The sequence below is a fragment of the Alosa pseudoharengus genome, unplaced genomic scaffold (assembly GCF_046254945.1).
Source record: "Alosa pseudoharengus isolate Yale_2024_CS ecotype anadromous, Long Island Sound unplaced genomic scaffold, YU_APseudo_1.1 YU_APseudo_1.1_scf_102, whole genome shotgun sequence".
NCBI lineage: Eukaryota > Metazoa > Chordata > Actinopteri > Clupeiformes > Clupeidae > Alosa > Alosa pseudoharengus.
Genome location: NW_027468568.1, coordinates 100,030 through 114,111, shown reverse-complemented (window position 1 = coordinate 114,111; position 14,082 = coordinate 100,030). Strand labels below are relative to the sequence as shown.

Sequence of the window (14,082 nt, the reverse complement as noted above, 5' to 3'; positions counted from 1 at the left end):
CCATGACGAGTGAACACGTTTGAAAAACATTTTATCAAATAACATCTTAAGTGAATGTAGTTATTCTGACGTAGTCTTAAAATGCCTACTCATATCACATCTACTTTATCCTACAACACAAATCAGATCTTCAAACAAGCATTAGCCTCGTAAAATTCTTTAGGGCATAGTAATTCAGAGTAAAAATGTTCCCCACTTTTTTGTTCAAAACTTGTTTTGATACACCAAGAATCAGTTTGGACACGGCCTCATTTAAATGTGTGTCCTTGGATGTCTCCAAAAAAACTGTTTTTATTTTATTAAACTTTTGCATTACAAAAAAAAGCAGTTTAATATCCAATTCATTTTACAAATGTGCATCAGAAAAGGGTCAATATTTACTTCGCCAAACGCCTCATTCGCTGAACATAATCAAAACCTTGCCTCCTAAAGTTGTTGTAACTAGATCCTTTTAAGTCGTACGTATCATGTTGCTCCAGCAAACTGCGTACAGCGTAATAGGCCTAGTCCCCTACAAGCGACACGCGGAGTATTCACACTTAAGAATTACATTCATGTACACGCTTGGTCATTGTGGGCGCATGTTTTTTTTGTGAAGTTTTTTGGGGGTCCACTGCCCCTCCCCCACGTGTGTATATGCATTTACTATTTACAGTTGTAACCTCGTGTTTTTTCTTATTCCAAATTCCAACAGTATTGTGCCGGAGACTAAGATGTGGTCACCAAATGAGAATAAGGTCCTGAATTACCCAGTGTGTGTGCGGTTGACATGTAGGCCTACAGTAGGCTCCTTCACAGGAAATAAGACTCACTGACATCCACACCCAAATGCGTTTAATTAACCATTCTTAGCTTAAAAAGAAAGAGAAAGTGCTTCAGAATCCACCATTCAAGTTTTCATTTCGAGTGCGTTCATTCTACACAACAATGGTAGGCCTATCAAAAAAAGAAAGAAAATCCCTAAAATAAATATTCAGGTTTTCATATAAACAACCAGTGACTTCAAAATTCATGTCATAATTTGACCTCAAGTATTATTATGTTTTTTAAAAAATGCAGAAGGACAAAGGAAAGACGTTCACACATGAATCTGCATCTACACCACTTTAGTGTTTACGCGCGACTCCTCGGCCTCGTGTTCATAGTAGGACACTTACAAATGCTATGGAGCCACGTGCTCATTTCCCTTAATCTGTTCTAAATTCTACACGGCATTTAATTTGGCGATCCTTCCGTTGAGATACCTTGTTCTTCACCCCGATTGCAACGCTACGTTCCCTGGCCTCGCAGTGCACTTTGACACGGGGATTACGGGTGAAAGGTTCCTTGCTGAACTGGTCCTTGCAAGGGACGTGTTTTTTTTTTTACTATGATTTAGAGAACGCCTTCTCTTCACATTTTATATTGGCCTGTGTGGTGTGCTTCTACTTTTGCGTAACCCCATACAATCAATCTGCAAGGCTGGCTTTAACTTCTTAAAAATAGGCTACGAGCGCAATGCTTAATGTACACATCCACACCTGAAATACAAAAATACATGGATCACGAGGCCCTTACGCGTAGGCCTACGACCTACATTTAAAAGTCTAGGGGTGTGTGCTATCTTTACAAAAAACCCTGTTCTTTTTCATTTAAACCAAGACACGTGAAGCCTAGTTTGGTGTGCTCTACAGCCTACACAAAAATGGCCTCTGAATGAACTCTGAATGTCTGGGACAGTGACTACATTTCAACAGAATATCGCTACCATTCTCGGCCAGGAGCTGAACTGTGAGCATTTGTAGCAACCCTGCTTTGCGTTGCTATGGTAAGCCCCGATGCATATTGGAGGGCTGAAGTACATTCATGACATATCATCCACAGTGTCCATTTTGACTTGTATAACTAATGGCTCTGAATGAGCACACAAAATATCATTTCATTGGCAAACAAAAAAACACAATTCTTATCTCTTTGACATTCGAGGACTTACCCTCCAAGGGTAGCCTAGTAATTAAAAATAGCACTTGAATAGTGAGTCAGAGCGAACAAAATCTCAGCTGGGCATAAGGACCCGTGTGATTATGGGATTTCCCAACCCATGATTCACAAAGGTATATTACACAATGTACAGAATATTTTGCGCAAAGAATTCGTATTTGCGCTGTTTCTGCTGTATAACCTCAGCCTACCATAATAAACAAGTATTGATGAATGATAACCATTTCAATAGCAGAAAACGGGTTCATGGATAAAAAAAAGATCTAAATTTAGTCTGTTTACTGGGCACTTTATACCTGCTATTGTTATAGGAGATATGAGTTTCAGAACATTCCTCTTATAAAATGCATACACTTAATGTAGGCCTCGCTATTGTGTCAAAGTGCAATGGTGAATTTGTGCTCATCTGTCTGTCTGTATAAACCTAATGTGTGTGTGCTCACAAGACATCGATTTGGTGTGTTTTTCCATTGTATGCAATCGTGCAAATCAAACAACTCCTGATTGTCGGTTTTGAGGCCTACAGACGTATTGGGATGCTTGTGCTCAGGCCTATACAAACACACAAGGCTATGGGGAGTTTCTTTAAACAACAAAAAAACATTGTACAGCGACAAGCCATTTCAAACCAAATCACTTAATTTAAACATCTCCAAACAAAAGATCATGTCCAAACCCCTGTAAAAAACAAAGAACATATCCACGTCAACAGTCAGTCTTTTTGATTATCACCCAACGGTGTGTCCATGTCCTGCCGATGCGGGAACAATGAGAAATCCACTGGTTTTAAGAGGCTTTTTCCACAACTGTAAATAACTCAAGGTTTGCTTAATATTAACAATGACAACCTAAAATCCAACAGGTCGAGCACCATGGCAAGTACACAGGGCCAATACAGTGGAAAAGCACGTTTGCAATACCACAGCCATTGCTTGAGGGAATAGCCTCTACTCTCCAGCGTCTGATCAGACATGACTCCTGGAACGTGTCTCACCCAGTCCAAATGATAAGACAGAATCGTTCAGAGGCCCAACTCGATATTGTGCACGTTTAGTTCCATGACAACTCGCCAATCCTCAAAAGCACATACGAACGAAAGTGGAGCAGAGGCTCATCAGTGCACACATTTTAAGACGCGGTTATAAATAAACAAAGCACATTTTCACGAGATGAGAGCTTGTTACATTAGCATTTCCTGAATCTCTGACTGGGTGGGGGAGGTACGACAGGTCCACCAAGCTGCCATGTCCAAACAGGGTGAGACTTATGAGGCAGTTCGTTGTTTCTTAAAGAGTTCAAAGAGTAAGCTGGAGTCAAATCTCCATCACTGCCAAGAACTAGTGATGGCGGAAATGGAAAATTCGCCATGAAGTTGAAGGTTTTTTTCCCACATGTCCCATGACTAGTCGCACGTTTGCGCTTACTGGCCCCCGTGCAACCCTCGCCTGATCCTTCATTACTATCCGCTTTACCGGCTGGGCGAGGACTCCTGTCAACTCTTGCAGTCACCCTCGCCTGAATCCGCGGAGCTTCAGCCTTACTTCCCAGTGCCAAACTCCTGTAGTTTTTCCGAACTCGTGCACCATTTTTGTACTCCCCTTCCACTGGACAAGCAGTGTTTAAAGTGCTTTCTGCCTCCTGGTTACTACGGGTCTTCCTGTGAACAGTGGCAGTGCTTTCGCTAGCTTTAGAGAAGTTACTTGACCGGTCAGTTGGTTTTAACTCATTAATAGGGTCTTGACTGTTGTTTGTTTCTGACTCTTGTCCTTTGGTCGAGTACGCATAACCCTGAGTCTCATATTCGTACTCGTCATATGTACTTTCCACTTTGATTTTTACATTATTTAATAGAGTGGTAGGTGTTTTCACCGGTCTGGTCTCGTTGCTGGAACTTGTAGCAGAGAGGGGCTCCCCCGCCTCTGTTTTGATGGCTTTCAGAGGTGAGGGTTGTTTCAGGCAGTGGCTATTTTTCACTTCTCTTTTGAAATGGGAGGCTAATGAAAGATTGTTTTCAGAGGACGTCGAAACTATTGTTTCATTGTCTTGGGCACAGTGTGAAATCAAGGCTTGAGGGCATTTGTTTGTATGTCCTGATGTCCTTTGTTGCAGAAATGCTTTGTTTCCATTTACGCAAGATGGGCCTGTATCTTTACCTCCATTAGCTGTAAGGTCCTCCGTCTTTGGATCATGTGGGAATTCAAACTGTGGTTGTGTGCTGGAAACTCCTTTTCCTTTAGAATCAATGAAGTAACTCGCAGCAACAGACGTGTTGAATTTAGGCAAATTTAAGGCATCGCCATCTCCGCGGTTATCCCTGCATTTGGTAAAGCCATATTTTTGCTGTTTTTTGCCTTTGTCATCATTCGGTGCAGTTGTTCCACTATGTGCGCCTGGTCTTGGCTGGAGACTGTAGTGGAAGGTCGGCTGCAAAAGCAACGGTGCTTTAGTGTTAAGACTCGTAAATCTTGCGCGCCTGAAGCGAATACTCTGTATGGACACTTGGCTGGACACAGAACTTGAATCAGACTGGGACGAACTCTCCTCGTCGGAACTGACTTCCGATGACTCCGAGGGGGATTCGTCCTCCTCCTCATCCGAGGTTCCGGAGTTGCTAGTCGTGGACAAACTTGACCCAAAATCCGAGTCATTGTTTGCGTGCTCCGAGAAGGAACTAGATTCAGTGTCGCTGCTGCAACTCTCCTGAAAATTCCCAGTGTGCTGGTGGTCGAGGTATAAGTCGTGATCAAGATGAAAAGAGCCGTTGGGTATTTTTGTCTTGCAGCACTTCGGAACAAACAAAAGCTGTTGACTGGGTCTGCTCCTGTTCCAGAACTGCCTCCCGGTGCTCTCGCGCTTCCTTTTCCTCTTGTAAAGTAGGTCGGTGGTGCCTGCAGGCTTGGACTGAGCTGCAATGGCGGACTGGTAAAGAACTGGCTGTCGGCTCACAGCATTCCGAAAAAACGAGTGTCTCTGATTAAAGGCTACATAGTTGCTAGGTATCGGAGTTGTTTCATAGTTTTTGAACGTTTTACTTGCAGACTTTGTGACAGCTTGGAAGTCATGACGAAGCGATTTGCTGTAAATTTGAGGTAGATTGGAGTCGGGTCGGGAGGCAGTCTCTTGCCGGCCAGCTTTGTTTTTAAATGAAAAAGTCTGTGGAACGCTGTGCAAACTTAACCAAACTTTTTCTTTCCAAAATCCATCCGGCGAATCATTGTGAACCTGGCCAGTACGTACACTCTCCGATGGCTTGGCTTTTACCTTCCTTTTGTTGGATTTAAGCACACGTTCAGTTTTGCAAGAAAAATACAGTGCCTCTACATCCTCTCGTGAAATCAGGGTACATTTAGCCGCATGGAAAGCTATTGAATTTATTGCTTTGAGCTTTCGCAGTTCCTCTAAATCACAGTGATGCTTCTTTACATTTAGGTGATCCATTCGTTTGTGCACAGTAGTCCTTGGGATATTTTTCAAGAGGTCAGTGAAGACTTGCGAGAGGGCAAACATTTGCTTGCCTTTAATCACCAGATAGCCCAACTTTACACCCTGCATCTCTTCAAAACCAGACTCCAGGTCTCCCATGTTGCTCACCACGTAAATCCCAACATTTAATGCGTTGAACGTCCATGCACAGCAAACTCCTGCGTATTTATCTCAAGGCATTCTGCTGACGAAACCGCAATTAGTAGTTGAGTTGATCTCCAAACTGCATCATGGATGGAACTTAAGGATGTGAAAATAAAAACGAATGATTTTTGAAGAAGTCACACAATCAGTCCGTTGACCCGGGCCCAGCATGATTGATGGAATGTGTGTGAGGTTGCCGACAGGCTGGCTGTAGCCTGTCTGTGCCGCTGTACCTGCGGTCCCTCAATTCTTTTCTCATTTGCTCAAGAGGAGAAGAGGAAGGTGAACAGCACTGCTAGAGTGAGTGGGATAAGAAGAGAGAAAGAGAGAGAGGGAGGGAGGGAGGAAGAGAAAGAGTACGTGAGAGAGAGAGAAACAGAGAGGGAGAGAGAGAACATAAGAGCCCAATTGCAGCTGCTATTCCCGCTGCTGGTTTAGCTACAAATAAAATGACAGAGGGAAGTGAGCAAGCCCGGAGACACCTTCATCAATTAATGCCCCGAGAGTCGGCCCTGATTGGACGCCACTGACAGGTGATGCAATAAAAATGGATATTCCACCCCCTCCCCTAACCACCCCCATCCCAGCTGATTACCATACTATTGTATTCCTACCTCTTGTTTAGTAAATATTGCGTATTTATGACATGTATGCTTCATAATCAAATATTTTCCAGAAAGCTTAAATCTTAAAGCTTAAATTCGTGTCATTGTCCACCACATTGTGGGCAAAACGTCGGCACACTGCACGGAGTATGATGCATTTCCCATACCTTACCCAAGGTGTGTGTTGTTTCATTTGTAAAATCTAAACCATTAATATATTGTACTTAATTATATTATTGCCTTCCTCTAATCATCTTAAGCAAATATATATTTTACAGACTAAACGCCGTTGTTGTGTAGCCTATATTACCAGTTAGGATTCATTTCGTAAATGATATACCTTTCCGCATATTCTTAAAATATATTTGGGAGGAAGATACAGATAAAAATGGTTAATCCCGTAAAGATTATAACTACCATGTCTAATTTTATAAAGCCCAAATATGATGAAACACTGTGTATTCTTTTCTTCGTCTCACGTAGATTTCATGTCGTGTAGCCTAATGTGTGTGTGTGTGTGTGTGTGTGCGCGCGCGCGTGTGTGCTCTTATTCCTATGTAAAAAAAAAGCTCCAAAGACCGGACCCCTCCCCCACGTTTCGCGACAATGACAGACTTTAGAGGAAAACCTCATCTTCTGTGCAAAGATAGAAGGACTGGACATTTGCACTAAAATGAAAAGTCACTAATGCAAAACACGTAGTGATAGACTTTCACATGACACATACATTCTTTGCGCCAGTGGGGAGGTTTTATTTATCAATTCTGCGCAGTTTTATGGCTTTGCTCTCCTCTGGTACAAGTTGCTTTTCCCTTCAACACCGACCTCCATTTCAGCAGGTCTTGCTCTCACTCGAATACCGTGTCTGTGGAATTAAATGGTTGTTCACTTATTTACTATTATTTCATCGCGTCTATTTGTAATTGTAATTATTGATTATAATTTCACTAAGACAGTAACACGCTATTGAGAGGCTTTGGATGTTATTATTTACTTTAGTTTACCCCACTGCTTGCCTCGACCGCAGCCAAGTGCCGTATCCTCCAGTCTTTCAGCATTTAAATCATTCTTTAAAACAGTGGAGCTGGCGATGAGATTGTAACGTTAACGTAGGCTATGTAATGACGAACAATGCAAAAGCATTAAGTAGCCTATAGACAACGTCTGGAGGCCGGCAGTCTAGGGGTCATCTATACCCGTGTGTGCATTCGTGAGCATGTGCACATGCCTGGAGGTGCGTGTGTGCGTATATGTGTGAGTGTGTGTGTGCATGCAGAGCGGGTAAGCGCCTCTATCTCTCGGTGTGTGTGTGTCTCTCTCTCTCTCGCGCGCGCGTGTGTGTAAGCCTATGTGTGTAACAGATGGAAATAGAGAATGCGTCCACGCCAATGTATTTTTCCCATAAACTCATTCACGCTTAGACTCTGCAATGCATCTGATAGGTTACCGTATATTCGGAAAAAAAATCGCGTGCTTTTCCAGGAATGGCATTTGCAGAAATGTCTTTGTCTGCACATTTACGCCAAGACACATGCGGCCCTCTAGTTGGTTTACTGAAACGGGAGAGGGAGGGAAGCTCACACTGAGCCATATCATCAGTTAAGAAGCACCTGGCAAATATCGTTAATTATTGTGCTATTGGGGACGGCACACACAGTCCTCTTCTGTGGCCAAGATCACAATTACAAATTTAGACTCCCCTTAACTTCGAAAATAGGTGGTGCTGGCTGCGTAGCCGGGTGAATTAACACCTGCTCCAGTATATAAGCTACAGCAAGGTGTCAAACCAGTTTATATCAAGAGCCAACGAAGACCTGGCTTTACTAAAACAGTGGAAGACCAATGAAATGGTAGCCACATGGTCACTGAATAAACGACAGAGCTTTAGTTAGTTTAATGGCACAGGTTCGTTTACTGAACATTGAGTGGGTTGGCAGCAATCTTGTATCGATTTAAAACAGGTTGTTTATTTTATTATATTCAAGTCGAATGAGTTAGGGTCTTTGTGAAGCGAGATGAACCGTATGTCTGTGTAGGGATGGGGATGCATTCGTCACATCATCAGTTGCTGTCTCTTAAATGCAGCCATTGTATTAGGCTACAACATTAGGCTGGTACATCCAATGGCCTCCCAACTGTTCATGCAGGTATGGTGATATTGTAGTTCATCATATCCTGTTCAGATAGGCCGAGGAACAGTGAAAGCATTTCAGTGGAATCCAAGGTGCTTTTTAGACTTAATCACATCAGCCTATTGCACCAGACTCAACAACGGCATGAATTAGAATAGACAGGCACCAGGTCATGACATCGCGAGGACAGAATCAAACGTATTCTATGTCATTTTCTCTCTCTGTTAATCGGCGTGCGCCCTCGGCGTTTCTGCACACACGCATTTCTCAGTATGCTGTGCAGTGGTAAGTCTTCATCCCTCGAAGTTATGAGACTTTCAACAGACTTTGTCATCCCTAATTGTAATAAAGCACTCTATGGAGTTGGGCGGACTGAAACACTTCCTGGTGACATACGAGATACGATATCAATGCAAATCAGAAGGTCACTCTCTATTCCACGTGAAGTCTTAATGAGTTTCTTCCCTGCGCAGTTCTGGAAACACCATGACCATATAGCTAATCATGATCATCTCCCTCTCTCTCTCTCTCTCTACGTGTATGTGTGTGTGTGTGTGTGTGTGTTTGTCTGAGTATGTACACATTCTTCGTACTCAATATAGACATCGCATGCAAACATAAGGCCATTTTGATTCTTCCTCTCCAAAAGTCCTCTCCTCAACCTTTTTTGTTCTGTATCCGTCACCTTACAGGCCCAACTTTGCGTGACATTCTGGGCACTTGATAGCGGATCAGGAAAGAGGAGTATTGCACGCGTGGGGTTAACAACTAGCATTGTAATATTTTAGGAATAACGCAGTGCAAAATATATCAACTTTATATCAGCGATGGACGCAACTCTGTGTCAATATGTGCGTGCGTGCACGAGTGTGTGTGCGTGTGCATGTGTGTGTGTGTGTGTGTGTGTGTGTGTGTGTGTGTGTGTGTGCGCGCGTGGAAGAGAATGTGGAAATGTCCTTTTTGTTTCCAGTTGTACATGGACGTCATAGGATATCAAGGTAATTGTAGTTTACCCCGAAGACATCAGGTGTGCACTATTTTAACGAGAGAACTGTGTAACCATCACAAAATCTTCAATCAAAAAATAGTATCGACTGCTCCCAACGCAGCTAGTCGCCTTGCAAACAAATGATACACACTGCACATTTATCCTGCTTTAAATTAACCTCAAGCAACCGAATGCTTGCGACAGGAGGATTATTGCGGAAAACAAGTTGTTCAGAGGTAACTGAGGATTGCAGTGCGTGGACAACTTAACAAAGTCCCATTGTCGTCCTTGAACACTTGGAATCTCCCTCAAAAAGAAAACGATAAAAAGAATTCTAGATTTTGCGTTGCATATTTGACAGAAAATTCTACAAATATTCCCATGCCAAATGTTTACGCATAAGTATTGTAATGAAATATAACAATATAATACCATAAGATAAACTATAATACAGTCTGTCATAACAATGCTATACCATCACGTTATTAATACCAACCTAAAAACCATAGAATTACACATAGAAGAACACACATGGTATTATGTGAACATGGGTAGGCTACACTTTTACGAGCCCTCGCGCATTAAATGTAGTTTGGATGGATGAGCGGAATTTCAGTTTCATCTCACTTAGGCTACCTGCGATTTTTCCGAATTAATGTTCCTGCTACAAGTCCCCCTACAGACTATAAATATATACAAATAAAACACAATTATCTAATTATTTTATATATATATATATATATATATATATATATATTTACATAATTATGCTATATCAATCTTAAAAATGTTTTATTAACGAGTGGTCTGTTTAGGCTAATTTCTCGTACAACCCACAGATTCCACTCATTTCTTGCAGTGACATTAGGACGGGCCTTGGGGCTGCGAACGTGACAGACTCGCCAAGTGGGGGTCCGCATAAGCTTTCAACAACGTGCCTGGATTCTGAAACACCGACGGAGAAAATACATCGTACGCAAATTAAAGTTTAATTTGAATCATTCAAGAGTTGTGTGGATACAAGAATTGTGCATGATACTCTCGATGATCGTGTGAGCAAAGTTTGATGGAGAAGATTGTCGTGTTAGAACGGGTGTAAGGTAAGAGGAAGCGAATTGCGCGCTTTAAAACAATGAAAGAACAAAGAACGGGTTCTCAGTAGCGTGCTCAGGAGAGGCTAGTTTAGAAACACCGGCCATAGTGACAAACGTGTTGAGCTCCACTTGCCTCTAGCCTACCATAGCTTTCAGAGACATTGTTTCATTTTCCAGCGTAGCGCTTTTGAATAGTTTATGTTGTCTTACAGTTACTGGGACAATTCCGGCAAAACTGTTGAAATTTGGTTGGTCCATGCTTTAATAACACACTTTGTGATTTTGCGAATAGTTTACGTTACGCCCCACTCAGGATATTCTGTTGTTTTTGCACCACACTGTTTTAAATGAGTCTTCCCTTAAACCAAACGTTGTGGTAGTGTGCACATCTTTTTACAACTTCTGCAGCAAACGGACACTGGCCCATTGCAAGTATTGGAGTCATATATGAATAACAAAGTCCCGCTCCTCTTTTGCCACTTTAAAGTAAGTGAAATCAGTCTGTAGAGCAAACTGTTAAGCTAGATAAAGTACAAATATTTAAGAGTCGGTGAAATATATGTCAACTTGGGTACCTGCGGTTCAAGATGAGATACCTTGAGGACGAAATTTTTACATGCAATCTGACACCTTGTGTGAATCGGATGGGGGTGGGCCAAAATAACCTTTCACCCCGCGGTGTCGTGTCTATTTGTATATCGTGTGCCCCTGCCTTACCCACAAGCCTTTGCGTAAATGCAGCTCGTGCCACAAACCCAGTCCTTAACCCTTCACGATGCAAGATGGTTGGGTGACCACTCTAGTCGTCTGTAACACCACTGATGGCACAGGCCAGACAGACATCTTATAACACATGCACCCCAAGCAATAAGCTATGTGCCTGGCGTCCAGACCGTATACAGTATCACAGTATCATAAACCAATCCAGTTAAGATGGGCACGTTCAAAGAATGATGATTATGCAATCGTTAGGAGACCCACCGAACATATGTTATATCCATTTATATTGCAAATGAAATTATAATTGACAATCACGTTTGGCAACAATTTGAGTCCAATTCTGAACGAATACTTCGTCATTAGAAAGTGTTTATTTTCTTAGCGGTACGCGCGAGCAGATGTTGCGCCTCCACAGTCAGCATCATGGCATTCAGAGTTTTGTGGGAGTGATGTCGGGCAGTTTAAATGTGGGGGAAATGTTTACATTCTGGACAATCTGAATCTCTCCTCAGTCCGTAGGGAGCAGGTGTGCCTTGGGCATGGAGTGTTTTGGATGATAATTTTGCAGGCCTACAATGTCTGAGTTAAACACGGAGAAGGAAATAGGCCTATATTGTATTATATTATTATCATTTAAACGATTTTTCAAGAAAAAGATGACCACAGCACACACCAAATTAATTGATGATAACTTAAGCAATTCCTGAAAAAAGGTTGACTACAAGGCTATTCTACGAAAAAGTCACAATATTTGAAATGCTCATGAGTATCCATGTCTAAAGCGTTTGGCATGAATTATTTTAATGATATTAATTAACCAGGATGTGTTTTTAACACTTTGAACGTTAATGCCAATTTCCCTTATAATTGTTGGTTAAGTATTCTCTTTGAAATACTTTCCCTTTCCTTTCATTTGGTGGGACTTTGACGTGCGTTTGTCTTGTGGTCACTTTCTACACGGGCTCAGGTCTCATAACAGTTTCTAGGCCTCGTGCAAAGACGACACGCAATAAGTCCTCTGAAAACATAACTGTTCTCAACTATGAATCCATGCTGTAAAAAGGCATAGGCCTACCATTACGGTTATTATATCATGCATCATAGGCGTGCTTCTTATTGTAGCCTGACAGCATATGAGACGCGTTGTCTCAGGTCTATAATCAAATTCCAGGGTATCGTTCAGTAGCCTAATTGAAACAGATATAAAACGTAAATCCGAACAGGAATTTAACACAGTCTTGTGAGTAGAGAGAAGGGAACTGTTATCTTTCAAAAATAGAATTTAGTCTACGTTTAAAATATTGCACTGCAGTGTGTGAGACCATATATCTGGGGTGCAAGCGTCATTGCACCAGAATCAACAGGTCAAGGCCCAGTTATAATAATCACTAGACCACGACATCTGATCGTAACTTTTCATTGCAGATCAGGGTATGTGCTAATGGGCTTCTATAACCTTCCAAAATAAGTGGCTTAATTATTGTGGCTGGCCTAGTTGCAGTAGGCTATAGCCCATGCTTAACGATGGCCTCGCTGCGCTGCGCTGCTCCGTGTTTCTAATGCTCAGGCTATGGTCTGTCTTATCTTAGGTGCTTAATCAGTTAAGTTACCTTGCGCATCACACGCGCGCTTTGGTTCTTTTCCGTATATTATATAGAAAACAGAACGTAGGCATTGTACGCCTACACTGGCGATATGCGAATTATAGTTTTTTAATCTTCATCAGCTACCGAGGCATGGACTATCTTGTAGATATATCTCGCGTATACCAGTGAATACTGACATTCAGAATGCACAAAGAGAATGTGGCAGATGAAGGCTTTTGTCGCAAGAGGAGAGAGATGGGTAACTCACTGAATCGTCCAGGGGAAGTTGGCTGCCAACGTCTGGCCTCATCCCAAGAGGGAACGTGGCATGTCCAAGCATAACAGAGTAAAATCTACGTGTAAATGTGAATTTTAACCATATGCATTTTAACTACATATCATGAGATAGAGCTGTTCAAATCTGAAGCCTTTTCCAGGGAACTATAGAAAATACCCTTCTTGGGGAATATCAACAAGTTATAGCCTACCTTCAAAACAAAGGACTGGGCAGAATAACTGGCCCACCTCACTAATCACCAATTACATGGCCTGTAATTATATGTTGTGGTTATTGTACCAGCTTGGAAACAGACTAAATCAGGCATGAATGCAGGAAGATATGTTGGCTGGTCACTGTCTGTGCTCTGTGATACTAGAAGCCCCCAGGTTCAGAGGGAATACCCCTCCATTTTGCCCATCCCCCATCTACACACCCACCTTTATACACACACACACACCTTTACACACACACACACACACACACAAATAAAAAAAGTGATAGCAAAACCCACATTTACAAAATCTCATAAAAAATTAAAGACACACACAACACAAACACACACACACAAACACACACACACAAACACACACACACACACACACACACACACACACACACCACAGAGAGCTTATTTAATTGTACTAATTATATATTTTTTCTTTGATAAGAAAATATTTATTTACATTTGAATGTTCAATACATTCAATGTGCTATTTATTGAATATTTAATATTACATTTGTCAACTTGTAATAGAAAAATATTGTTTTTTTTTGTCCAAATCTATATTTAAACTATGTTTATAAATATAAACACATGTCACTTTGGAATTTATTTCTGTAAGCAACTATGTATTTTTGTGATTATGTTATTGCAAAGTTGACTCACACTTCCTCTCACTTCCTCTTAAATACCCTGTGCATGCTTTGACAATCTGTCAGTATATTCAAAACAAAAATAACAAAAGCCAGTGATTAAGAACGAAAAGAAGGTCAAAGTGAAGAAACAAAACAAACAAACAAAAAAACAACATAGAGAGAGCACGTGCAGCATATAGCGCATGCATTATTCA

General features: G+C 41.7%; 1 protein-coding gene across 1 annotated transcript; it reads right to left on the bottom strand.

Annotated features, from left to right (window-relative positions):
* Positions 1-817: 817 nt before the first annotated feature.
* skida1 (SKI/DACH domain containing 1) lies at positions 818-5,762 on the bottom strand. The gene has a single exon (XM_076275042.1). The coding sequence runs from the start codon at positions 5,560-5,562 to the stop codon at positions 3,166-3,168; it is 2,397 nt and encodes a 798-aa protein (XP_076131157.1). The 5' UTR covers positions 5,563-5,762; the 3' UTR covers positions 818-3,165.
* Between the last annotated feature and the right edge of the window lie 8,320 nt (positions 5,763-14,082).

Bases quoted from the DNA above. Each gene is read 5' to 3' on its own strand.
- skida1 (XM_076275042.1), bottom strand. From the start codon at position 5,562: ATGGGAGACCTGGAGTCTGGTTTTGAAGAGATGCAGGGTGTAAAGTTG.